Here is a 27600-nt window from a genome sequence, read left to right as displayed (position 1 = left end):
TTATTGGTGGCAGTGGTTAGATTTTATTCAGTATAAATAAGAGCTGACACAGTCTAATGTCTGAGCAGTAGTATCAAAGTGCAGCAGCATTACCATTGCATTCTGGGTAGAAGCACCATCTCCATTGGTTGTTTTAAAGTCAGTTTCTCTCTGGAGTGTGTGTCAATGCCTTGATGATGTCACAATGTTGTCTCAATCCCTTGGACACATTCACCATTTCATCTCCTGCTGGGTCTCAAGTAGCTGTGCGTTTGGGACCCGGTCTTCAGTCCGTTTCAACATGAATTTACACTTGCTGTTTTTCACGTGTACCAAATCTGCACACTCACACCGGTATCCCCAAATCATGTCCCACATTCTTAACTCTCAGATGTGCTGATGAAAAGACCAAAGTGAGTGTCTGTCTTTGTTACCGTCCCCCTTTTATTGTCACAAGTAGGCTTACATTAACACTGCAATGAAGTTACTGTGAAAAAACCCCAGTCGCCACATTCCGGCGCCTGTTCGGGTACACAGAGGGAAAATTCAGAATGTCCAAATTACCTAACAACGCGTCTTTCAGGACTTGTGGGAGGAAACCGGAACACCCTGAGGAAACCCACGCTGTCACGGAGAGAACGTGCAAACTCCGCGCAGACAGTGACCCAAGCCGGGAATCAAACCTGGGACCCTGGAGCTGTGAAGCAACAGAGCTAACCAGCGGTTTCTGAGGCACGTGGGACAGTGGGTAATCTGGCTGCCAATTCAGACCCGATTCTCAATTAATCTTTGAATCTGGAGAAGTGAGGATGACATTCGGCCGACAACGATTGTAAAATAAGCATCATCAAGATCCATCTCCTACCTGCTCTTTCAGAGGGTCAGTGCAGACTTTATAATTCTGCTGTAGTAATACACTGTTGTTCGGCTATAAATAAAGTCAGCAGAGTGCCAGATGACCATCGGGTGCTCTCCGCTTTGAGGGGAAAAGCTGACTGGTGGTGATGTAACCTGAGCAACACCACAACTCAAGCGAGGGGCAAGGTTGAGAAGGCTGGCCTTCTGTACGAGAATTATAGATCATAGAACTTACTGTGCAGAAGGAGGCCATTCGGCCCATCGAGTCGACATGGCCCTTGGAAAGAGCATGCTCCCCAAGCCTACACCTCCACCCTATCCCTGTAACCCAGTAACCCCACCCAACCTTTTTGGGCACGAAGAGCAATTTAACATGGTCAATCCACTAACCTACTACACATCGTTGGACTGTGGGAGGAAACCGGAGGAAACCCACGCAGACACGAGGAGAACTTGCAGACTCCGCACAGACAGTGACCCAAGCCGGGAATCGAACCTGGGACCCTGCAGCTGTGAAGCAACTGTGCTACCATCCACACTGTTGACCTTGCTCTGCATCATGAACCAGCTGTCCAGCCAACTAAGCTAAACCGGCCCAGCTAGCCATTCAGCTATGCTTTATACCTGAATGGGTATTGTCAGATATTTTTACCACTGTGAGCTTGGGTTGTGGATTTTAACTTCTTCACTCTACTCTGTTCATGTTGATCTTCTCAAGTAGGGCTGCTTGGTGAAGAGAACTTTGTGAGATACAGTGACAGTGATTATGGAATATGTTTGTTTCCAAGTGCACTGACACCTGATCTCTGACCAACTAAGTGAGTTTGTGACAATGTAACTCATAATCATAGCTACTGCAGGTGAGTCTCTGGCTACAACTGTATTGAGAAGAAAGAAATTGGAGAGGAACATTGCACCCAGCGTGACAGCAGTAGATTACAGGAGGATGGTTTGGTCAATGGTGTCAAAGGTGCAGACAGGCCAAAAAGAACAATAAAGAACTGCTTATCCTTGTCAAAGTCACATTGGAAAGTTACTTTGATAAAGAGTTGTTGCAATGCTGTGGCATAGGCAGGAATTTTACTGGGGAATTCAAAATATAGAATTCCTGGGCATGGATTTCAGAGATGACAAAACTTTGGAGAGGAAAGGTCGGTTAGAAATAGGGCAGTAGTAATCAGGAATTCTTTTTGAGGATGGGTTATAATGATGATTTAAAGTCAAGAGGGACAATAAATGAAGGGGGAGAGAGATCAAACCATCAACAGTATCAGCAAACATGGGGAAGTTGTGAGATCTGGGATTAGAACAGGAGGTGGGTCTCATGGTCATAATGAGACGTGAGATGGCATGCGGGGATATAGGAGAGATCTAGAGGGGTCAGATGTCTGTTAAGGGGGATCTTTAGAGGCAGTGTGGCACAGTGGGCCAGTGCTAGGGAAACAGCAGAGGAAGCTGACCGGATGCTCTCAAGGAGACAAGGGATGAGAGATACTGGCAAAAGGAGCACATTTGTGTCAGAGATTTTGTAAACACATTACATTGCATCTAACACAAGGATGATTTATTTGACATTTATCCTTAATATTAGTACCTTTAAGGGCGCTGGATGATTAATATTAGCCAAGAAATATTGTAAAGGGAAATTTACATTAGAGGTTATTCATTTAATCTCTTCATTTTATTATGTTTAAGTATTAGCTTATGCCTGCAATAATGTGGACTGCTGAGTCACTCGATACTAGCTTATGCTTGCAATAGTGTAACTGACAATCACAGCAATCTAATTCTGCAATGACCTGATAAGTACGGTTAGTGGCGAGTCATTCTCTAACTGACCTACTAACACATCTGCAATGTTCCGATTAATTGCTGAGTAATTCTGTAACTGACAAACTGACCGTTAACGATTGAGACACCTGTTATCCTTGTAATTGTGAACAAGGAGTTGCGAGCATTCGATAATGAATGGTTTCAGAGGAATGTAATTGGAAGCTAATTGTTGCTAGGGGGGGCCTAATGTAACCCCCCCCCCAAGCTAATTAGGAACTAACCAAGTGTACGTGTATAAAAGAGGCTAATTGCCGTTGTACAATTGAGAAGGTGACCACGAGCACTGCAGAGTGCCTGGCTGTCTCCCAAAAGCTTTTGCCAATAAATTGACTTGACTCAACTCTTTGGTGTGAATAAGTTATTTACCACTTCAAATATGGTTCAGTACTGGATGCGAGGAGCAGCAAAATCCTAATCAAATTTGTTACTTGCGAACTCGCTGGTGACTCAGCAGGTTGGATAATTACACAAATCCTTCCCCTTATTCAGAGTGGATGGTAGACTCTCTTCCTAGTGCACATTCACTGGTGCGAGGGCATGGCAGATGAATGGATAAATCCATTTCCACACTCAGTTTAACATCCTTTCCCCAGTTCAAATCTGCTGGTGTGCAATGAGTTCAGACGGTTTTCTCAACCCGAATGGTCTCGTCAGTTTGAACTTGTTGATGAGACATTGGTTTCTGGGCACTTGAAAGGTCTTTCATCTTGATGAATTCGCTGGTGTCTCAGCAAGCTGGATAACTGAGTAAATCCTTTCCCACACTGAGAGCAGTTGAACGGCCTCTCCCCAGAGTGAACTCGCTGGTGTGTCTGCAGGTGGAAGGACCGCGTAAATCCCTTCCCACACTCAGAGCAGATAAATGGCTTCTTCCCAGTGTGAAGTTGTTGGTGTATCATTAGGCTGGAGGACTGAATGAATCCCTCCCCTTGCTCAGAATAAGTGAACGGTCTCTCCCTAGTGTGAACTTGCTGGTGTTTCAGCAAGGTACATAACTGAGTGAATCCTTTCCCACACTTGGAGCAGATGAATGGCCTCCCCCCAGTGTGAACTTGCTTGTGCTTCAGAAGGCTAGACAACTGAGTGAATCCCTTCCCACACTCTGAGCAGGTGAACGGTCGCTCCCCAGTGTGAACCCGCTGGTGTTCCAGGAAGTTGGGTGAACGAGTGAATCCCTTCCCACAGTCAGGGCAGGCAAACGGTCTGTCTGCAGTGTGAGTTCGCTGGTGTACAGTGAGGTCAGATAATGTCTTGAACCCAGACCCACAGTGAGAGCATCTGAATGGTCTCGTCACTGTGAACGCGTTGATGGGACTTCAGTTCCCAGGAACATTTATAGCACCTCTCACACTCCAAGCATTTAAAAGGTCTTTCCCCATTGTGAAGCCGCCGGTGTGTCAGCAATGTGGATGAAGAAGTGAAGTGCTTCCCACACTCGGAGCAGTTAAACAGTCTTATCCCTGTGTGAACTCGCTGGTGTGTCAGCAGGTTTGAAGAGTTAATGAACCCTTTCCCACACTCTGGGCAGATGAATGGTTTGTCCCCAGTGTGACTGCGTTGATGAGTTTCCAATTCAGATGGGGTTCTGCATCCCGTCCCACAGTCCTCACATTTCCATGGTTTCTCCCTGGTGTGGCTGTACTTGTGTCTTGCCAGGCCAGATGATTGGCTGAAGCCTCGTCCACACACAGAACACGTGTACGGTTTCTCCCCACTGTGAACGGGGCTATTCTCTTTCATCTTCAAAATCCGATATTCACGTTACAGCAGGTTGAGAAATTCTGTGCGTACCTGATGTGAAGTTTTAATTTCCTGACTGAAAATCTGATCCTTCGAACACCCTGTGAAACTGATTGAAAACAGAAAATAGGGGTGAGAGAGAACCCACAAAAACACAAAGGCAAGTTGTTGAATTAAGCTGAATGAATCTGGTCATCTGTGGGGCCGGCACTGGGAAAAAGTGACTATGAAAACTGCTGGATTGTCATAAATACCAAACTGGTTCGTTAATGTTCTTCAGGGAAGGGAACCTGCCACCCGGTCTGGGCCAACACAGGGCACTGGTTTCTATGGGTGAAGGGAGGGAGGGGGGTGGGGGTGAGGGAGAGTCGAGGTTGGTCATAAAATGTGGAATTTCCTCTGAACAACCTCTCAATATCACTTTCCTTAATAAGATGCTCCTTAAAACGTACCTCTTCAACCAAACCTTTGGCCATCTGCCCAAATATCTCCTTTATGTGGCTCTTTGGTAAATATTGCTTTGTAACATTCCAGTGAAACACATTGGAATGATCCATTGAATGAATCGTGCTGCGTAAATACACTGGTTATTGATTTGGACATGTATCAGAGTTGTGTATCCGGCTGTGGGCTTGCACAACATGTTTCTGAAGCCTCTCCACCCAGCCGCCAGATCCATGATTCCCCACATCACTGATATTTCTCTCACCGTTTGTGGATCCCAGAGAAAAGCCTCTCTCCGTCGCCATTACCCGCACTGCGCATGCTTCAATCAAACCATGGCCCCACCCCTCATCAACTCCGATTGGTTGGACGTCCAGCCGCTCCCGCTTGGTCTTCCAGTCCCGCCCCCTCTCCCTATTGGTCTGTCAATCACTCCCCGGGCATTGTGATCTGGAGCATGCGCAGTGCGGCACATGTCGAGGGACAAGCTCTTGTTTGTCTCATTTTCAGATGGGAAGGGGGCGGATAAGCTGAGGCAGCGTTCGGGGCAGTGGGTGGGAGGGGAGGCTTCACAAACACCCAGTGGAGGCCTCAACACCCACAATAACAAACTAGCGGCACCGCCTCAACACCCAACACAACGGCAGCTGCCGCTTTCTCCCGGTGCCACGCCCCAGTGGACAAATGTAGCTTCAGGAAGGAAATGCAGCAATGGATTTGTTCAGGAGAAATTATCTTTAACTCACTTTATTGATCCTGGAGCAGGAGGAGAGAATGGGGGCAATTTCTATCCTGCACTGCAGTCCATTTGTCCTCTGCTTCTGACAATCAAATTTGCATTTTTATTACCTATTGGTAATTCTTCAAACCTTGAAATGTTTACTTTGTGCGTCGCCGCGTGGATAAAATAATATATTGCCAGTTGCATGTGGGGAAAATGATTTTTGACCTTGAACCACTGAACTCTGTGTGGTGAAGGTGCTCCCACAATACTGTCAGGTAAGGAATTACAGGTCATTCACCCAGTGATGACGAAGAAACAGTGATTATTATTATATACGTCCAAATCAATGACATTAATTTCTATTTATAATACACTTTCGATGCAATGCAACGTTCCAGTGCATTTCAGAGAGATGTTACATGGCAACATCTGACACTGAGCACAAAAGGAGATATTAGGGCAAGGGATCTAAACATTGGTCAACGAGGTAGGAGGTAAGGAGCATCGTAAAGGAAAAAGTAAATTAGATGGAAAGGTTTAAGGTGGAAATTCCAAAGCAAGGGGCCCAGGCAACTGAAAGAACGGCCATCAATGGTGGAGTGATTATTATCGGGAATACTGAAGGGGCCGGAATTAGATGAACACTTTTTTTGGAGGATTGTGCGGGTGGTGGAGATTACAGAGATCGGGATGATCACAGGATGAAGGAAATCATGGCTGAGAATGTTGGAATTTACTTGTTTATTGACTGGAAGCCTTTGTAGGCCAGCAAGCACAGGGGTGATGAGTAAACAGCACTTGGTGTGAGTAAACACACGAACAGTGGAGTTATGGATAATCTCAAGATTACGGGGAGGTTAAATTTGGGAGGATAGCAGGGATTGTGTTCGGAGAGTTAAATCCAGATGTGAGAAGAATGAATGAGGTGTCAGCAGCAGATTAGCTGAGACCGGAGTGGAGTTAAGCGATGTGACTGTGGTGGAATTAAGCGCTCTTGGTTATGTGGATATGTGGTTGGAATCTCGTCTTGGGGTGAAATGTTCACACTGGGGAGAGGCTGTTCACCTGCTGCATGTGTGGGAAAGGATTCACTCAGTCAGACAGCCTGCTGACACACCGGCGATTTCACAATCGGGAGAGGCAGTTCACCTGCTCTGATTGTGGGAAGGGATTTGTTACCTCATCCACTCTGCTGAAACTCCAGCGAATTCACAAATAACTATTGTGCTTGGATTTTGTTGTTAATCATATCCAGGACTGAACCATGCTCCAGCTTTGTTACACGTGTGAACATAGTTGGTCTCAGAAGGGGACGATTTGTGGTCAAGATTTCACATAACATTTCAGATCAGGATTGGATGGAGCTGCACAATTTTTCTTAACCTGAAGAGCAGAGAATTTATTTTTCAGAAATATTTTTATTGAAGACATTTTTCCCCTATACAAAAATACAAAAGCCAAACCTTGGCAACAGGTAACAAAGCTAACAACGCCCCCCCCCCCCCCGCCACACCCCAAGCCTGCCTTTTTTTCCCAACACCTCTGAACAAATCACCCCTAACTAACCCCCCCCCCCCACACCCGACAATTAATTACTTTAACGAAGATGATGCATGGCTTCCTCCTCAGGGTGAATCCGCCTTCCACTCTATGTAGGACAAACTTAACTTTTTCCACCTGCAGATATCCTGCCATGTCACTCACCCATTCCCTCGTCTTTGGCTGTTCCTAGTCCCGCCAACTCCACAAAATTTGTCTCTGGGCTATCAGGGAGACAAAGGCCAAAGCATCTCTCCCCACCTGAACTCCCAGATCTTCCGATACTCCGAATATCGCCACCTCCGGACTTCGAGCCACCCTTGCTCCCAAAATTTCAGACATTTCATCCAAAAAACCCTCAACTTCAGGCACACCGAAAACATATGCACATGGTTCGTCGCCCCCACATCCTGCACACTAGGTACTCTAGATTTATAATGGGTACTCTCAATTTATAATCAAAAACTGTTTCCCTTAGGCAAGTGATACAACTCCTCAAGCTCCTCCAGGCCTGCAAACATTTCTCCCAGAAGCAAGTCCCTGAAGTACTCTATCCCCAACCTTCCACCACATGTGAACCTCGGGTCCAGCGCTGCAAACCTATGGTTTTCACATATTGGCATCCACAGTGACATGCCTTTCAGTCCGAAGTGTTGCCTGCACTGGTTCCAAACCCTCAACGCTGATAACCCCACCGGTCTTGTGGAGTACGGACCAGCGAGAACAGCATGGATGCCAACAACAGTGCCCTCAAACAGCATCTTATCCAGTCCCCAGACTGACCCCTCCTCCCACACCCATTTCCTAGTAATTGCCCAGTAGTCATTCAACAGGCTCGACAAAGCCAACCCCCGCCCCCCCACGCCCACATCAATCCCTTTCCAGAAACACCTTCCTCACCCGCAGAGCATTCCCCACCCACACATCATCCCATTCACCTTTCTCAGAAAGGACTTGGGAACAAAGATGTTGAGGTTCTGAAATTCGAATAGAAAGAAGCTTGGGCAGCAACATCATTTTCACTGTCTGGACACATCCTGTCAAAGATAGGGCAACACATACCACCTCTTGAAGTCCGCCTTGAACTTATCCAGCTGGACCCAACTCCACACCACCTATATCCCAAGATAGTGCAAACTCACCCCCACCACTTGGAACGTCAACACCCCGCCTCCTCTCCTGCCCCTGGCAATTATCGGGAACACATTGCTTTTCCCCCATATTCAATTTTAATAATAATAATGATTATTAGTGTCACATGTAGGCTTACATTAACACTGCAATGAAGTTACTGTAAAAATCCCCTAGGCGCCTGTTTGAATACTCTATTTTTTTTAAAGGTAAAGACTCGATGGGCTGAATGGCTTCCTTCTGATCTGTAGAGATTCTATTATTCTATGAAGATAGAAATTTAGAACTGACAATTCTACTTGTCACTGAACATCCATCTCGCTCTGAAACTATAAATCTCTGTCCCGCACACACTCATCTTCTCTATTGATAATAGCGCCAGTTAATCCTCTTATACACCTGTTTCTTTTGCCAAATTCTCATCCTCTCAAGGTGCTAATTTCGGGTTCAGTTGCAGTCACCTATTGACATCCTCAATATGTCCGCCGGCTGTCTAAATCTTTACATCTGAAGTCAACAAACGTTTCCGAAGGGAATCAAATCAAATCCAGCGACGACCCACGTGTACTTTGTGTCAGGCTGGGTCAGTGGCCCCCAGAGCCAGGATTTCGAAGCTGAGATTCCACCTGAATAATGGCTGCCGCATATCCCAGAATTCTCCGCACCGGGGAAACCGCTCTATCCAACGGCCTGAAAAGCGCCTGTCCAAAGGAGAAGAGTTGCCACCCACCTTGACCTTTGTGCTGAGGCGCTGACCAATGGGATGACTTGGAGGACCGGAATTTTCTCTGGTCCTCCAGCCAATCAGAATGCGGAATTTGTATTCATCGAGTTTGAGCCTCTCACAGACTGAACCCCCCCCCCCTTGTGCCACATCTGTGAGTAAAACATTTTATTTTCTCCCCTTTCCATTTATTTTCTCATTCTGGGGGTTAAAATGCAGGAACTGAAGGGAAAGGAAGCGAATCCAGGGAGGGTGCAGACTCTGAGAAGGTTAGCCAAGGTCTCTCTCTCTCTTAAAGATATTGACATCCTTTTCTCCCTCAGCTTCACACATCTATTAAAAGGATGGTCTCTTTCCTAATGTTCACAATTAAACGAATGGTTTCCCCAGGGCTGATTTTAAGGAGACAATAAGATAATCTAGGACAGAGATATGTCTGGTATTATATGATACTTTTTTGATTTGATTTGAGTAATTATTGTCTTGTATTAGTATACAGTGAAAAGTATTATTTCTTGCATGCTGTACAACAATGCATACCGTACATAGGGAAGGAAGGAGAGACTGCAGAATATAATGTTACAGTTATAGCAAGGTGTAGAGAAAAGATCAACTTAATATGAGGAAGGTCCATTCAAAAGGCTGACGGCAGTAGGGAAGAAGCTGTTCTTGAGTCGGTTGGTACGTGACTTCAAACTTTGGTATCTTTTTCCTGATGGAAGAAGGTGGAAGAGAGTATGTCCGGGGTGTATGGGGTCCTTAATTATGCTGGCTGCCTGTCAGAGGCAGCGGGAATTGTGGACAGAGTCGATGGATGGGAGGCTGGTTTGCGTGATGGATTGGGCCACGTTCACGACCTTTTGTAATTTCCTGCGGGCTTGGGCAGAGCAGGATCCGTAACAAGCTGTGATACAACTAGAAAGAATGCTTTCTATGGTGCTTCTGTAGAAGTTGGTGAGTGTCGTAGGTGACACGCCAAATTTCCTTAGTCTTCTGAGAAAGTAGAGTCGTTGATGGGCTTTCTTAACTAGAGTGTCGGCATGGGGGACCAGGACAGGTTGTTGGTGATCTGGACACCTAAAAACTTGAAGCTCTCGACCCTTTCTGCTTCGTTCCCATTGATGTAGACAGGGGCATGTTCTCCACTATGCTTCCTCAAGTCGATGACAATCTCCTTTGTTTTGGTGACATTGAGGGAGAGATTATTGTTGTCGCACCAGTTCACCAGATTCTCTATCGCATTCCTGTACTCTGTCTCGTCATTGTTTGAAATCCGACCCACTACGGTGGTGTCATCAGCAAATTTGAAAATCCTGTCAAAGAAACCCTTCTCAGAAATGTTATTTACAGTTCAATAATAAAATACAACCATTATTATTTCTAGTCTTGTAACACAGTATTGTAGCCATGTTATATATTTCCAGTCATAGAGTAGGAGTGCAACTTGAGTCCATGTCAACTCTCTGTCGAGCAATCCAATCAATCCTATTCCTCTTCTATGTCCCTGTTCCTCTGCAAGATTATTTCCTTCAAGTGCCCATTTCAATTTCAAATCTTCGATTGCCCCTACTACCACCACACCCGTGGACAGCCAGTTCCAGATCATGCCGGCTCACTGCACATCTCACCATTTCTCTCACAAAGTAATGAGTGGTGTATATTACACACATTTGAATAGGATGCGATGAACATGGATTTGTCAATCAACATAAATTGGCACCTTTAGGAGAATTGGGAGGGTGTATGTTTGGCACAACAGAGTAAGAATGGAGGGAGCAAGTGACTAATTTTCTACAGAGACTAGAATTGTCAGTTCTGAATTTCTGAGCCGTACTGACAGTGCTAACTTTTGTAAACTCCTTTTACAGAATATCAGTAGAGGAGGAGGATTTCAAGTCACAAATCTCAAAACAAATGGCATGTGGAGCTCTGAGATTTGATTCATCAGAATAATGTTGACTTTTAAATCTACAGAGTTAAATATTTGTCTGTTCTGTATGCTTCAAAGATTTGAAACATCAGTGTGACTGGAAAGGCAGCAAGATATACACACCCGAGTGAGTGTTCCAGTGCACTGACTGTGAAAACATCAGTGTGACTGGAAAGGCAGCAAGATATACACACCCGAGTGAGTGTTCCAGTGCACTGACTGTGAAAGAACTTTAATCAGTTACACAGCCTGAAAAAACATCGCCAGCTTCAGTGAGGTGAGAACATTCAGGTGCTTCGTGTGGACAAGGCTGAAACTGACTGTCAAATGAGTCACGTGGACACGCATCATGGATAAACTGTGGAAATGTGAGGACTGTGGTAAAGGATTCAATTTTCCATATCAACTGGAAAATCATCGACACAGTCACAATGGGGAGAGGTCTTTCACTTGTTTGGAGTGTAGGAAGGAAGACGCTCCTTTATCCTCCCTGCAGACACACAAGCGAGTTCACACTGGAGAGAGGCCATTCACCTGCTCTGAATGTGGGAAAGGATTCAGAAAATCATCCAACTTACTGATGCACCAGCAGGATCACACTAGGGAGAGGCGATTCCTCTGCTCTGAGTGTGGGAAGGGATTCACTCAGTTATCCCACCTGCAGTCACATCAGCGAACTCACACCGGGGAGAGGCCATTCACCTGTTCAGAGTGTGTGCGAGGATTCAGTGATTCATCCAACCTGCTGATGCACCAAAGGGTTCACAGTGGGGAGAGACCATTCCCCTGCTTAACATGTGGGACATAATTCAGTGTTTAATTTAGCCTGCTGTTGCACCAACGGGGTCACCTGGGGAGAGACCATTCATCTGCTCAACATTTGGGAATGGATTTAATCGGTCATCCCATCTGCTGATGCACCAGCGAGTTCACACCGGGGAGCGGCCGTTCTCCTGCCCTGAGTGTGGGAAGGGATTTACTAATTCATCCCATCTTCTGACTCACCGAGTTCACACTGGAGAGAGACCATTCACCTGCTCCAAGTGTGAGAAAGGATTCACACAGCTATCCAACCTGCAGATACACCAGCGGGTTCACTCTGGGGAGAGGCCATTCATCTGCTCTGAGTGTGGGAAGGGATTCACTCAGTCATCCCACCTGCTGAGACACCAGCGTGTTCACAAGTGATCACAGGGATTGAATTCTGCTGTTTTTGCTGCTGTTAATCACATCCAGGACTGAACCATGTTCATTCTGACAGTGGGTGAAGTGGGAGGTCGGAGGGTTTCTTTTTGCTGGACTGGCCGGTCTCACAACTCTGCTTTCAGTGGGCTGATGCTCCTTGAGCTTGGGAGAATACATTTCCATGGAAACGATTTACGGAAGCTGATGAATTAGATGTATTTTATCCTGGATAGTAAATAGTGTTTCTCCTGCCAATACAGGTAGATCTAAAGTAAATACATTTCCTACATAAAGAGGTTTCTACTGAAATCCCTATTAGTATGTTGAACCCTTTCATAATCTTAAAGACTTCCATCAGGTCACCCTTCAGTCTTCTCCCTTCTAGAGAAAAGCAATCCGAGCCATAGGGCAGCATGGTAGCACAGTGGTTAGCACTGCTGCCTCACAGCGTCAGGGATCTGGATTCGAATTCCCAGCTTGGGTCACTGTCTGTGTGGAGTGTGCACGTTCTCCCCATGTCTGCTTGGGATTCCTCCGGGTGCTCCGGTTTCTTCCTACAGTCCAAAGATGGGAAGGTTAGGTGGATTGCTATGCTAAATTGCCCCTTAATGTCCAGGGTTGTGTAGGTTAGGTTATGGCATTACGGGGATAGGTAGGGATAGTCACTTGTAAATGGGCAGAATGCTCATTCGAAGGGTCGGTGCAGACTCAATGGGCCGAATGGCCTCTTTCTGCACTGTAAGGATTCTGTGAGGGTTAAATGCTGTCAGTTCTGGTATTGTTCTTGTGAATCTTTGTTGCTCTTTCTCCAGTGCCTCTGTTTCCTTTTTCTAAATAGAGGTCACTAATGTTGACAGTGCTCCCATTGTAGTCTAAGGCTGGTTCTAAAAAGGTGACCATTTCCTCACTGCCTTTCAATTCTATCCCACATATGGTCTCTGCACTTTGTGAATGAGATGAAAATCTTAGAGAGGGTGCAGAGGAGATTTACGGAAAGGACTTCAGGTCAGAGGCTGTTCAGTTAGGTGGAGAGACTGGAGCAGCTCAAGATCCATTTAGATCATGGAGTCATTCGGGCAGCGAGGAGGCCATTCATCCCATCGACTCTGTGACAGGTCTCTGCAGACATAACCAGTCAGTCCCTTTACCCTCTTCTATCCCTGTAGACCAGCAATTATTTCAGGTCCTCATCCAACTCCATTTGTAAATTGTTTTTTTTTTAAATATATATTTTATTGAAATTTTTCAAACAGAAATTTTCCGTTTTTACAACTTAATAAAGGAATATACATTAAACGTTATTTAAATAATATATTAAACTAACAACAAATGAAAAAAGAAAAAACAAAAACACGGGATAATACTCCCCCCTGCTGCTGTCCTTTCTGTTTTTCCATTATCGTTCTGCGAGATTGTCAAGGAACGGTTGCCACCGCCTGGTGAACCCCATAGCCGATCCTCTTAACGCAAATTTTATTTGTTCCAGTCTTATGAACCCTGCCATGTCGTTTTTCCAGGCCTCCACGCCCGGGGGCTTCGCTTCCTTCCACATAAGTAGAATCCTTTGCCGGGCTACGAGGGACGCAAAGGCCAAGATGTCGACCTCTTTCGCCTCCTGCACTCCCGGTTCTTCTGCAACCCCAAATATAGCTAACCCCCAGCCTGGTTTGACCTGGACCCCCACCACCTTTGAAATCACTCTTGCCACACCCTCCCAGAAGTCATGCAGTGTTGGACACGACCAGAACATGTGAGTGTGGTTCGCCGGGCTTCCTGAGCACCTTCCACATCGATCCTCCACCCCGAAACACCTGCTCAGTCTTGCTCCCGTCATATGCGCTCTGTGTAGAACCTTAAATTGAATCAGGCTCAGCCTGGCACACGAGGACGAAGAATTTACCCTGCTTAGGGCATCTCCCCACAGCCCCTCCTCGATCTCTTCCCCCAGCTCCTCTTCCCATTTTCCCTTCAGCTCCTCTGCCATCGCCTCCCCCTCGTCTCTCATCTCCTGGTATATTTCGGACACTTTACCTTCTCCAACCCATGCCCCCGAAATCACTCTATCCTGGATCCCTTGCGTCGGGAGCTGCGGAAATTCCCTCACCTGTTGCCTCGTAAATGCCCTCACTTGCATGTATCGGAAAGCATTCCCTGGTGGCAACTTATATTTTTCTTCCAATGCTCCCAGACTTGCAAACGTCCCGTCTACAAACAGGTCCTTCAGCTTCCTAATTCCTGCTCGCTGCCAACATTGAAACCCCCCATCTATCCTCCCCGGGACGAACCTGTGGTTATTCCTTATCGGGGACCACACCGAGGCACCCATCACTCCCCTGTGTCGTCTCCACTGCCCCCAGATCTTCAAGGTCGCCACCACCACTGGGTTTGTGGTGTACCTTTTAGGGGAGAACAGTAGCGGCGCCGTCACCAGCGCTTTTAGACTCGTTCCCTTACAGGACGCCATCTCCAGCTTTTTCCATGCCTCACCTTCTCCTTCCCTCATCCACTTACAGACCATCGACACATTGGCGGCCCAGTAGTAGTCACTCAGACTCAGCAGTGCCAATCCCCCTCTGTTCCTACTGCGCTGCAGGAACCCCCTCTTTACCCTCGGGGTCTTTCCCGCCCACACAAAGCCCATAATACTGCTGTCTACTTTTTTGAAAAAGGCCTTTGTAATCAGGATGGGGAGGCACTGAAACACAAAAAGAAACCTCGGGAGGACCACCATTTTAACCGCCTGTGCTCTGCCTGCCAATGACAGGGGCACCATATCCCACCTCTTAAAGTCCTCCTCCATCTGCTCTACCAGTCGCGTCAGGTTAAGTTTATGTAGGGTTCCCCAGTTCCTGGCCACCTGAATCCCCAGGTATCGAAAGTTCCTTGCCACTCTCCTCAGTGGCAGAGCATCTATCTCCCTGCGCTGTTCCCCGGGGTGCACCACAAAAAGCTCACTCTTTCCCATATTTAATTTATATCCCGAGAACTCTCCAAACTCCCTGAGTATCTGCATTACCTCTGGCATCCCCTCTACCGGGTCCGCCACATATAGCAGTAAATCATCTGCATATAGTGACACTCGATGTTCCTCTCCCCCTCTAAGCACCCCACTCCACCTCTTAGAGACCCTCAGCGCTATGGCCAATGGTTCAATTGCCAACGTGAACAGTAACGGGGACAGGGGGCACCCTTGTCTTGTACCCCTATGTAATCGAAAGTATCCCGATCTTTGCCTGTTTGTATCGACGCTTGCCACCGGGGCCCCGTACAAGAGTCTAACCCATCTAATGAACCCCTCCCTGAATCCAAATCTCTTCAGCACCTCCCACAGATAGTCCCACTCCACCCTATCGAATGCCTTCTCTGCATCCATCGCCACCACTATCTCTGCCTCCCCCTCCGGAGGGGGCATCATCATCACCCCCAGCAGCCTTCGTACATTGGCATTCAATTGTCTCCCCTTTACAAACCCTGTCTGGTCGTCATGTACCACCCCTGGGACACACTCCTCTATCCTTGTCGCCATCACTTTGGCCAGCAGCTTGGCGTCTACATTTAGGAGGGAGATGGGCCTGTATGACCCGCACTGCAACGGGTCTTTGTCTCGTTTCAGAATTAGCGATAACGTCGCCTCCGACATTGTCGGGGGTAATATCCCCCTTTCCTTAGCCTCATTAAAGGTTCTCGCCAAGAGCGGGGCCAGCAGGTCCATATACTTCCTATAAAATTCCACCGGGAACCCGTCTGGTCCCGGGGCCTTCCCTGCTTGCATGGTCCCTATTCCTTTGATCACCTCATCCACCTCAATCTGCGCCCCCAGACCTGCCACCTCCTGCCCCTCCACCCGCGGGAACTCTAGCTGATCCAAAAAGTGTATCATTCCTTCTTTCCCCTCCGGGGGTTGGGACTTGTACAGCCTCTCATAGAATGACTTGAACACCTCGTTCACATTCCCTACTCTCTGCTCTATCTTTCCCATTTCGTCCCTAACTCCTCCGATCTCTCTCGCCGCCCCCCTCTTCTGAAGTTGTTGGGCCAGCAGCCGGCTCGCCTTTTCCCCATATTCATACTGTATCCCCTGTGCCTTCCTCCACTGTGTCTCTGCCTCTCCCGTGGTCAGCAGGTCAAACTCCGTCTGTAATCTTCGTCTTTCCCTGTATAGCCCTTCGTCTGGGGCCTCCGCATACTTCTTATCCACCCTCAAAATTTCCCCACACTAATCTCTCTCTTTCTTTACCCTCTTGTTTCCCCTTGTGGTCTCTGATGGAAATCAGCTCTCCTCTAACCACCGCCTTCAGCGCTTCCCATACTACCCCCACCTGGACCTTCCCATCGTCATTGACCTCCAGGTATCTTTCGATACATCCCCTCACCCTTCCGCATACCCCCTCATCCGCCAGTAGTCCCATGTCTAATCGCCAGAGTGGGCGCTGCTCCCTTTCCTCTCCTAGTTCCAGATCCACCCAATGCGGGGCATGATCTGACACGGCTATAGCCGAGTACTCCGTTCCTGCCACCTTCGGGATCAGTGCCCTTCCCAAAACAAAAAAGTCTATCCGGGAGTATACCTTATGGATGTGGGAGAAAGAGGAAAACTCTATACCCATCGGTCTGGCGAAACTCCACGGATCTACTCCCCCCATTTGTTCCATAAATCCCTTAAGCACCTTGGCCGCTGCCGGCCTTCTCCCGGTCCTGGATCTGGACCGGTCCAGCCCTGGGTCCAGCACTGTGTTGAAGTCCCCCTCCATTAACAAGTTTCACACTTCCAGGTCTGGGATACGTCCCAGCATTCGCTTCATGAATCCCGCATCATCCCAGTTCGGGGCATATACGTTCACCAGCACAACCGCCTCACCCTGCAATCTGCCACTCACCATCACATATCTGCCCCCACTATCCACCATTATGGTCTTAGCTTCGAACGATACACGTTTCTCCACCAGTATTGCCACCCCTCTGTTTTTCGCGTCCAACCCTGAGTGGAATACCTGTCCCACCCATCCTTTCCTTAATCTAACCTGATCCTTCAACTTCAGGTGCATCTCCTGGAGCATAACTACGTCCGCCTTCAGTCTCTTTAAATGCGCAAACACCCTTGCCCTCTTAATCGGCCCATTTAAACCTCTCACATTCCACGTGATCAGCCGGGTTGGGGGGGCCATTTACCCCCCCCCCCTCGACTAGCAATCCCCTTTTTTAAGCCATCTCCTCACCCAGGTCTCACGCACCCATCTGTCCCCCAGACGGCGCCCTCCCGTCCCGACCACCGTGTCTCGTATCAGCTCCCCCTTACCCTCAGCAGCAGCAACCCAGTTGATCCTCCCCGCCCCCCCCCCCACTAGATCCCCCTCTAGCTTGATTACTCCCCCCATATTGCTTCCGGAAGTCAGCTAACTCTGGCTGACCTCGGCTTCCCCCGTTCATTCTTTGACCTCCCTGCGTGTGAGGCTCCCTTCCTTCCTGCGCCCCTTTTCCCGCTATGATTTCCATAGCGTGGGAAAATACCCGCGCTTTCCTCTCGGCCCCGCCCCTAATGGCGCAGTTCCCTCATTCCCCTTCTCTGTCCCCTTTTCCACCGGCGCCCACATTTCTTCGTGTCCCCCCCATCGGGGGGAGAAAAATTCCCCGTCCAACATTATTATACAGTAGCCCTCCCCTCTCCCCACTTTACATTTCTGTGCCACCACATCGCTACCTCCCTCCGGACATCAATTTCTCAAGTCAAGTCCAATTTCTCATCCTGAATAAATGTCCATGCCTCCTCCGCCGTCTCGAAGTAGTGGTGTTTGCCCTGATGCGTGACCCATAGTCTTGCCAGCTGCAGCATCCCAAATTTGACTTTCTTCCTATGGAGCACCGCCTTGGGCCGGTTGAAACTCGCCCTCCTTGATACACGCGTGTCACCGCGTTCTCCCATTTGCTACTCCGTGTCTTCTTCGCCCAGCTCAGGACCATCTCTCTGTCCCTGTAGCGATGGAACTTCACCACCATTGCTCTTGGTGTTTCCCCTGCCTTTGGTCTTCTCACGAGGACCCGGAATGCTCCCTTCACTTCCAGGGGGCGCGTTAGGGCCTCAGCTCCCATTAGGGTATGGAGCATCGTACTCACATCCACCCCAGCATCAGCTCCCTCTGTTCCTTCGGGGTGACCTAAAATCTGTAAGTTCTTCCTCCTCGAGCTGTTCTCCAGGGCTTCCAGCCTTTCTATGCACCTCTTATATAGTGCCTCGTGCGTCTCCATTTTTACCACCAGGCCCTGTATTTCATCTTCGTTCTCGGCTGCCTTTGCCTTCACTCCACGGAGCTCCATCGCCTGGACCTTTTGTGTTTCCTTTAGTCCCTCAATTGCCAGTAACATCGGCGCCAGCACCTCTTTCTTGAGCTCCTCCACACATCGTCGGAGGAACTCCTGCTGTTCCGGGCCCCATACCATCTGGGCTCCCTCGGCCGCCATCTTGCTTCTCCCTTCTCTTCTCTGCCGCTGCTCCAAAGGATCCTCCGCAATCTGGCCACTACTGCCGCTCCTTTCCATCCACCCCCGGGGGGACTCCTTCCTTCGTCACCTCACAGTGGGTTTGGCCGAAAAAAGTTCCCGTTGGGGCTCCCGATAAGAGCCCAAAAGTCCGTTAAAACGGGAGGTGCCGAAACGTGCGGCTTAGCGATGCATCGCCGCAACCGGAAGTCCTCATAAATTGTTTATTGTGCTGCTTCCACCGCTCTCACAGGCAGTTAGTTCCAGCTCAATACCACTCACTGTGTGAAATATTCTCCTTCACATCCCCCTGCATCTCTTGCTAAAACCTTCAATCTGGATCCCTTAAACCATTAACTAATGGAACACCTTTTCTTTGTCAAGCTAATTTAAATCCATTGTAATCTTTTACTTCTATCAATTTCCCCCTCAATCTCCTTTGCTCCAACCTGAATAACTGCAGTTTTTCCACCCTAACCTTCTGGATAAAATTCCTCCTCCCTGGAACCATTCTGGTAAATCTCCTCTACATCCTCTCAAGGACGCTCACATCCTTCCTAAAGTGTGGTGGCCAGAAAGGGACTCACTTTTCTGTTGGAGCATCACCAGAGCTTTATAAACTATCAGAATAACCTCCCTGCTTTTGTTCCCAATATCCCTGTTTCTAAACCCAAGATCCCATATGCTCCAAATGCGAATCTGGAAGCTTTTTACTTGAACATGAAAAACCTGAAAATAGTTAAAGAAGATTTTGACCAATGAAGGAACAAGTTGGTGGAACAGAAATAAGACATTTTGAACTTTCTGTCTCAAGGAGAGAATTCAGAAAGTTTGAGTCTGAGAAATGAACTAAAAAATGAAGATCCACCGACAACTGACAAAGAAGAAGAGAGTTTAACTGTGGAAATGACTGGAATCTTCTCCGTGGATTGGAACAATGGAGAAACTACAACGCGGAAGAAAATAAAGTTCAAAAGGTGAACTGTGAACTGTTCTAAAAACTGAACTTGTAAATTGACATCTGAGCAGCAGTGAGGACTCTCCTCTCGCAGAAAGAACTTTGGAGAATAATTATTGTAAGAAGAAAACTTTCAGAAAACACAGCAGCAGTAACATTCCTTCTTCAGTGGACTGTGTTTCCTGGACATGGAATTCACCTGTTATCAAGATGGTCTTGTGACCTGAGATGGACATTGGAGGGATTCTTGTGCGTTTTGCATTTTAGAAGATAGGAAAACATGGGACTTAGGAACAGGATTAGGCCATTTGGCCCTTCGAGCCGGCTCCGCCATTTGTTAAGATCACAGCTGTGAGTTAGGCTATTTTGTGTGTGTTTAGAATAGGCAGGAACAAGGGGAGATGGAGGGATGTGTTACGCACTGAACTATGTGTATATTTGTAATTGAATTGTTTATTGTTATAAAATCATAAATCCTGAAATAAAATGTTTTAAAAAAATAAATAAATGAATAAAAAGATCACAGTTGTGGTTAAGATATACAACACGTTAGGGCAGCACGGTGGCTCAGTGGATAGCACTGGGACTACGGCGCTGAGGACCCGGGTTCGAATCCTGGCCATGGGTCACTGTCCGTGTTGAATTTGCACATTCTCCCCATGTCTCTGTGGGTTTCACCCCCACAACCCAAAAGATGTGCAGGTTAAGTGGATTGGCCACACTAAATTGCCCCTTAATTGGAAAAAAAATTACAATTGGGTACTCAAAATGTTTTTTAAATAAAAGATATACAACATGTTGCAAGTTATAATATTCTAATTGGGATATTACAAGGGTGATACATTTACATTTCTTCCATGGGAAGGTGTTGTGAATATCTATTGTTTTTAATATAAGATAAAAGGAAAACCTGGGCTAAGAATCTGACAAATTCCCTCAGGGAATTCACATTCACAAGACATGGCCCATATTGACCTAAGAAGTAAAAGGTCGAAGAGTAAGAACTGTAAAATGGCAGCTGGGCTCTTTTACCTGGAGACATTGGGTTTGATAATTATTGTCCTGTCTTTGTTAGAGTGGTGAATTCTTCAGGCAGACCTCAGGGTTAAACATTTAGTTTTGAATCTAAGTAATAAATTTAAATATCAATTAGACATCCAAACTGGTCTCTTACCAGAGGCATAAGTGATTCTGGCTGGAGCCTTCGTTGGAATTCTGGGTGTTTCTCACAGAAAGCAGACAGCCTACAGTTAAAGGGCGGCACGGTAGCACAGTGGTTAACACTGTTGCTTCAAAGTGCCGGAGTACCCGGTTCGATTCCTGCTTGGGTCACTGTCTGTGCGGAGTCTGCACGTTCTCCCTGTGTCTGCGTGGGTTTCCTCCGGGTGCTCGGGTTTCCTCCCACAAGTCCCGAAAGACGTGCTGTTAGGTAATTTGGACATTCTGAATTTTCCCTTTGTGTACCCGAGCAGGTGCCGGAATGTGGCGACTAGGGGATTTTCACGTAACTTCATTGCAGTGTTAATGTAAGCCTACTTGTGACAATAAAGATTATTAATTATTGATTTTTAAGTTAACAATGTCAATTTATATTTATATAGTGCCTTTGACAGACTCTATATCAGCCAGCTTTTTAAAATTTATTATTCATCTGCCTTTGACAGACTCTACATCAGCCAGCTATTTAAAATTTATTATTCATAGGATGTGGGGTTGCTGACAAGGCCATCATTTGTTGTCCATCTCTAATTGTTCTTGTACTGAATAACTTACTTGACCATTTCAGAGGGCAATTAAGAGTCAGCCACATTGCTCTGTGTCTGGAGTCGCATGTAGACTAGACCGAGTATCTACACCACAGGGGCTCCAGCAGTTAAAGCAGCCACCGTTTCAAGGAATGAGGGATGGGCGGGCAGCACGGTGGCGCAGTGGGTTAGCCCTGAAATCTCATGGCGCCGAGGTCCCAGGTTCGATCCCGGCTCTGGGTCACTGTCCGTGTGGAGTTTGCACATTCGCCCCGTGTTTGCGTGAGTTTCGCCTCCACAACCCAAAGATGTGCCGGCTACGTGGATTGGCCACGCTAAATTGCCCCTTAATTGGAAAAAATGAATTGGGTACACTAAATTTATTTAAATATAATTAGGGATGAGCAACAAATGTTGGGCTAACCAGAGAAACCCATATCCCATTAAATAATATAAAAGAACAGTGGTGGTGGTTGAACAAGACTCGGTGTAAGTGCACAGGCAGCAGAGTTTGGGAAGATCTCTGGTTTATTGGGGGTTGAATGTGGGAGGCTGGCCGGGAGCACATTAAAATTGCGAAGTCTCGGGTTAACAAATGAATGGATGAGAGTTTCAGAGTAGATGAACTGGAGCAGGGGCAAGGTTGTGTGATGTCACTGAAGTGGGAACAGAAGGTCTTTGTGATGCTGCAGATATTTGATCAGAGGCTCGGGTGAAATATGATATAAGAACATAAGAACTAGGAGCAGGAGTAGGCCATCTGGCCCCTCGAGCCTGCTCCACCATTCAATGAGATCATGACTGATCTTTTGTGGACTCAGCTCCATATGTCGAACCTCAGAGAGTTATCGGGGAAAGAGATGGAGTGGATGATTAGGGAGTGGAGTTTGTCGAAGGGATTGAGGACAATGGCTTCAGTCTTCCCAATATTTAAACAGAAGAAATTTCTGTTTATCCAACATTGAAAATCATACAAATCAGGACAACGTGTGAGTTGAAGAACCTGGAGGTGATGGTGTTCACATACACTTGCTACCCTGGTCCTTCCAGGTGATAGAGGTTTCAGACGTTCTGTCAACTTCTGGTTTAGTTTTAGAAATAGATATTCCCTCTTTCGCCCCTCACTCTCACTTTTTCTCTCCCCATAGAGGCCTGGGGACATGTGGGTCCAGGCTGGGTGGCAGGTTCCCTTCCCTGAGTGAACCAGTTGGGGTTTTTTGACAATCCAGCAGTTTTCATGGTCCCTTTTCCCAGAGCCGGCCCCACAAATGACCAGATTCATTCAGCTCAATTTCACAACCTGCCTTTGTGTTTTTGAGGGTTCTTTCAAACCCCATTTTTATTTTCAAATCAATTTCATAGGATATGTGAGGAATCACAGGAAACTCCAACATCTCATCAGGATCTGACAGAGAAGGAATATGTTAATTTAACCAACCTACTGCAACACTCTGATGAGAGATCCTTTGAATGTCTGGACTGCAGGAAATGCTAAAAAAAAAACAAGGGAACTAATGATAGAGAAATGTGTTCACACTGGTGAGAGACCATTCAGGGGCTCTCACTGTGGAACTGGGTTCAGGCGATCATCTCAACTCACTGTACACTGGAGAGAGACCAAATGCAGGTACATGGAGTTGGGCCACAGATCAGCCATGATCTCATTGAATGGCGGGAAAGGCTCGAGGAGCTGAATGGCCCATTCCTGTTCATATGTTCCAGTCTGCAAGTAAATGAAGTCTTTTAAACATGCCCTTGGTGAAGAACTTTCCAAAGATGTTATGGAGTTGTCTGGTTGTTGTAATCTCCTCTGTCAATGGTGTTCTTGCATATTGTGATGATTTTTGCGTCACATGTGGAATGGTTCCTGTCTCCCAACAGAGGAGGCCATGAAACTACCGAGGAGGAGGTCATGAAGATGCGACAGCCGATGGGACTTTCTGTGTGTGAGCAGCTCAGCTGGAATTCTAGCCTTGCGGATGCCTCTCTGCTTGATCAGCAATCAAATGGCATTTTCGAGCTCAAATGTTGAGGTTTCCCAACCAATCCAACCATGTCAGGAAGCAGCAGGACAGTCAAGAGACCGGGAGATGTCCGTCTCACAGGAGGACAGCACACAGTTGTGTTCAACCCAGTGGGATATCGGATTACTCCTGTTAGTGAGAACATCACCATCTGCCAATTTCAGGGGGTCAACTTTCCCATAATACACAGCACAGATTTCCGTTCTCACACACAGTTTGGATTTCTTGATGTAGACAGTGTTTTTCTTTTAAATTCATTCATGGAATGTGAGCATCGCTGGCTGGGCCAGCATTTATTGCCCACCCAAATTTCCCTTAAACTCCGAGAGTCAAACACATTGCTGTACAACTGGAATCACACGTAGACAAGTCCAGAGAAGGATGGTAGATTTCCTTTCCCTGGACATCTGCACAGTATCTACCTGCCTTTAAAAACAACTGTCTTGACTACTTTCAAGTGATGCCTTGTTCTCGGTGTTGGGTTTATGTTGTACATCAGGTCGGCTTTGCTTTTTGCTTCAATGACAGATATCATCTCTGCTGAGTGGGTCTCAAACCAGTCTGTGTTGTGGGTTCCACCTTTACCAAATGTTTCTGCTGCTGTGTCAGAAATGATTCAACTCAGTGACTTCCAAGTTTCATCAATACCAATGCTGATGTGCCTGTAAAATATTTCTCTATTTTGTTTCTTGTTACTTGATAGGTGAACTTAATAATGGATGTGTCACTGTGAAAAAGGTGCAAGTCAGCAAGGATTGAGCAGCACTTTCTAATTGCAGACACTGAATTGCATCAAATATCAATTTTGGATTGAAGTAAAAGTTAATAGTTCTCCCAGTTCCCGTTGACAGTTCTTGAATTAAAGATAAAAAATCACAAATGGTGATTGTATAGTCGGACACTGCAGCCCTAAACGTCAGTGACGTCTCCAGAATATTAAACTCCAGCCAGTTAATCATAGAATTTACAGTGCAGAAGGAGGCCATTTGGCCCATCGAATCTGCACCGGCTCTTGGAAAGAGCACCTGACCCAAGGTCAACACCTCCACCCTATCCCCATAACCCAGTAACCCCACCCAACACTAAGGGCAATTTTGGACACTAAGGGCAATTTATCATGGCCAATCCACCTAACCTGCACATCTTTGGACTGTGCGAGGAAACCGGAGCACCCGGAGGAAACCCACGCACACACGGGGAGGATGTGCAGACTCCACACAGACAGTGACCCAAGACGGAATCGAACCTGGGACCGTGGAGCTGTGATGCAATTGTGCTATCCACAATGCTACCGTGCTGCCCCTAAAACCCCAGCCAGCTGTACGGTTTGTTGATATCAATAGAAACAAAGCAAATATTGTCCGACTATCAGTCCAGCATGTGATTAACAGTAGCAATAACAAGAGAATCAAACCCCTGTGGTCACTTATGAACTCGCTGGTGTGTCAGCAGGTGGGATGACTGAGTAAATCCCTTCCCACACTCAGAACAGGTGAACGGCCTCTCCCCAGTGTGAACTCGCTGGTGTGCTTTGAGGTCAGATGACTGCCTGAACCTCTTTCCACAAGACGTGCAATTGAATGGTCTCTCCTCTGTGTGAACCCGGTGGTGTCTCAGAAGGTGGGATGACCGAGTGAATCCCTTCCCACACTCAAAGCAGCTGAACAACCTCTCCCCAGTGTGAATTTGCAGGTGTTCATTGAGCTCAGATGAATGCCTAAACCTCTTGCCACAGGAAGCGCAGCTGAATGCCTTCCCCTCAGTGTGAATTCTCTGGTGTGTGCAAAGCCCCGATGACTGAGTGAATCCCTTGCCACATAAGGAGCAGGTGTACGGCCTCTCCCCAGTGTGTATCTGCTGATGTCTCAGCAAGGTGGAAACACATTTAAACTTTGTTCCACAGAGAGTACAGCTGAATGGCCTCTCCTCTGAGTGGATTTGCTGGTGTAACATGAGTTTGGTTGACTGAGGAAATCCCTTACCGCACACCGAGCAGGTGAACGGCCTCTCCCCGGTGTGAGTGCGTCGATGAATTTCCAGCTGGGATGGATAATAAAATCCCTTCCCACATTCCCCACATTTCAAACTCTTCTCCATAATGCTGGTGTCCATGCGTCACTCCAGGTTGGGTGATCAGTTGGAGCCTTGTTCACACACACAACACATGTATGATTTCTCCCTGCTATGAATGGCGTGATGTTTATTCAGGCTGTGTAACTGGTTACAGTCTTTGCACAGTCAGTTGACTGGAACACTCTCATTCAGGTTTGTGTTATGTGTGTCTCGGGACTTTTCCAGTCACACGGATCTTTGAAATCGTTTCCCTCAGAGAGAACAGACAAACATTTCTCTTTCCACATTGAAAGGTTAATGATGTTGCGTTTCTGATGAATTGAGTGACTTTCAGATCCTGATATGATGTTTGCTTTGAATGTCCTGTCTGTAAATCCTCCCCTTCTCACTCGCTGGAAAAGGAGTTCAGAAAACGCTTCACTGGGAAATATAGGGTGGAAATTCTGAAGAGGCCTTCCGCTTCCAGCACCCGTACTGCGCATGCTTCAGTCATAAACCCACCTCCTCATTCACTGCGATTGGCTGGAGGATTTAGCCACTCCCGCTCGGCGGTCCTGTCACGCCCACCTTCCCCTATTGGTCCGGTGCTGCCGTCAATCATTCCCCGGGCATTGTGAGGTGGGTGGTCAGTGTAGGGGGGCGGTCCAGAGCCGAATGTGGAACAAAGAACATTCTTCACTCATATCCGCCGCAACCAGCTTCTCTCCACAAAACCTCAAAGAGACCAAGACCCTCCGAGCATGCGCGGCCAATCTTTACAACCCGCCGGAGATAGAGCGGTTTCAGGGGCGCCTGGGGTTGTGGGTAATCATGCCGCCATTAGAGATCTAATTTCTAATAATTCTTTGTCTGAATCTGGAGAAGTAAGGATGAGATTCTGCTCACATAGGGATTGAAAAATAAATAAAATCATAGGGATTAAAAATAAATAAAATCATAGGGATTGAAAAATAAATAAAATCAATGTGTTTCGCTTACCATCACATTTGGGGATAACATATTTGCATGTATAGAAGATTGACAGGCTAACAGGAAGCAGAAAGTTGGCACAAATGGGACTTTTTCAGGTTGGCAAGATCTAACTAGTGGTGAGCCACAGGATTCAGTGCTGGGGCCTCAACATTTTACAATTCATATAAATGACTTGGATAAAGGTTTGGAAGGGATGATTGCCAAAGGTTGATTGATAACAAGTATAAAGGGTCCGGTTGCGGCTATGCAGAGCTAAGTCGCACGTTCGGCAGTCCCCACAAAAAAATGACTTTTGGGCTCTTTTCAGGGCCCCCAACGGCATTTTTTCGACGTTACCTGGTGTGGGAATGAGATTACAATAGTTCCCCAACAGTATATGGCTTTTACCAGGAGCGGGGTGACTAAAAAATTGGTGGTGGACCCGAAGTAGGTGCGAGGGAAGAAGAACAAAATGGCGGCGGGTGGGGCCCAGGCAGCATGGATGCAGTGGACGCAGGAGCAACAGGAGATTATCCAGCGCTGCTTCAGGGAGATTAAAACGGACCTGCTTGAGCCGATGAAGGCTTCTATCGATAAGCTGCTGGAGACCCAGATGGCACAGGGGGTGGCGATCCGCGAGGCCCGACAAAAGATCTCTGACAACGGGGGTTGTTAAGAAGGCGTACGGTGTGTTAGCATTTATTGGTAGAGGGATTGAATTTCGGAGCAATGAGGTCATGTTGCAGCTGTACAAAACTCTGGTGCGGCCGCATTTGGAATATTGCGTGCAATTCTGGTCGCCGCATTATAGGAAGGATGTGGAAGCATTGGAAAGGGTGCAGAGGAGATTTACCAGAATGTTGCCTGGTATGGAGGGAAGATCTTATGAGGAAAGGCTGAGGGACTTGAGGCTGTTTTCCTTAGAGAGAAGAAGGTTAAGAGGTGCCTTAATTGAGGCATACAAGATGATCAGAGGATTGGATAGTGTGGACAGTGAGAGCCTTTTTCCTCGGATGGTGATGTCTAGCACGAGGGTACATAGATTTAAATTGAGGGGAGATAGATATAAGAGAGATGTCAGAGGTAAGTTCTTTACTCAGAGAGTAGTAAGGGCGTAGAATGCCCTGCCTGCAACAGTAGTGGACTCGCCAACATGAAGGGCATTCAAATGGTCATTGGATAGACATATGGATGATAAGGGAATAGTACAGATGGGCTTTAGAGTGGTTTCACAGGTCAGCGGAACATCGAGGGCCGAAGGGCCTGTACTGCGCTGTAATGTTCTATG

General features: G+C 47.1%; 1 protein-coding gene across 1 annotated transcript; it reads right to left on the bottom strand.

Moving 5' to 3' along the window:
* On the bottom strand, positions 1 to 25787 carry LOC140417843 (uncharacterized). The gene is made up of 5 exons (XM_072501291.1): positions 24715 to 25787; positions 22707 to 22755; positions 19149 to 19290; positions 4141 to 4433; positions 1 to 3809 (listed from the first exon to the last, which is right to left on the bottom strand). The coding sequence occupies exons 1-5, from the start codon at positions 25398 to 25400 to the stop codon at positions 3321 to 3323; spliced, it is 1659 nt and encodes a 552-aa protein (XP_072357392.1). The 5' UTR covers positions 25401 to 25787; the 3' UTR covers positions 1 to 3320.
* Between the last annotated feature and the right edge of the window lie 1813 nt (positions 25788 to 27600).

Source organism: Scyliorhinus torazame, chromosome 5, assembly GCF_047496885.1.
Source record: "Scyliorhinus torazame isolate Kashiwa2021f chromosome 5, sScyTor2.1, whole genome shotgun sequence".
Lineage (NCBI taxonomy): Eukaryota > Metazoa > Chordata > Chondrichthyes > Carcharhiniformes > Scyliorhinidae > Scyliorhinus > Scyliorhinus torazame.
Note: the sequence above shows the minus strand (reverse complement) of the source record. Positions and strands in the feature narration are given on the sequence as shown.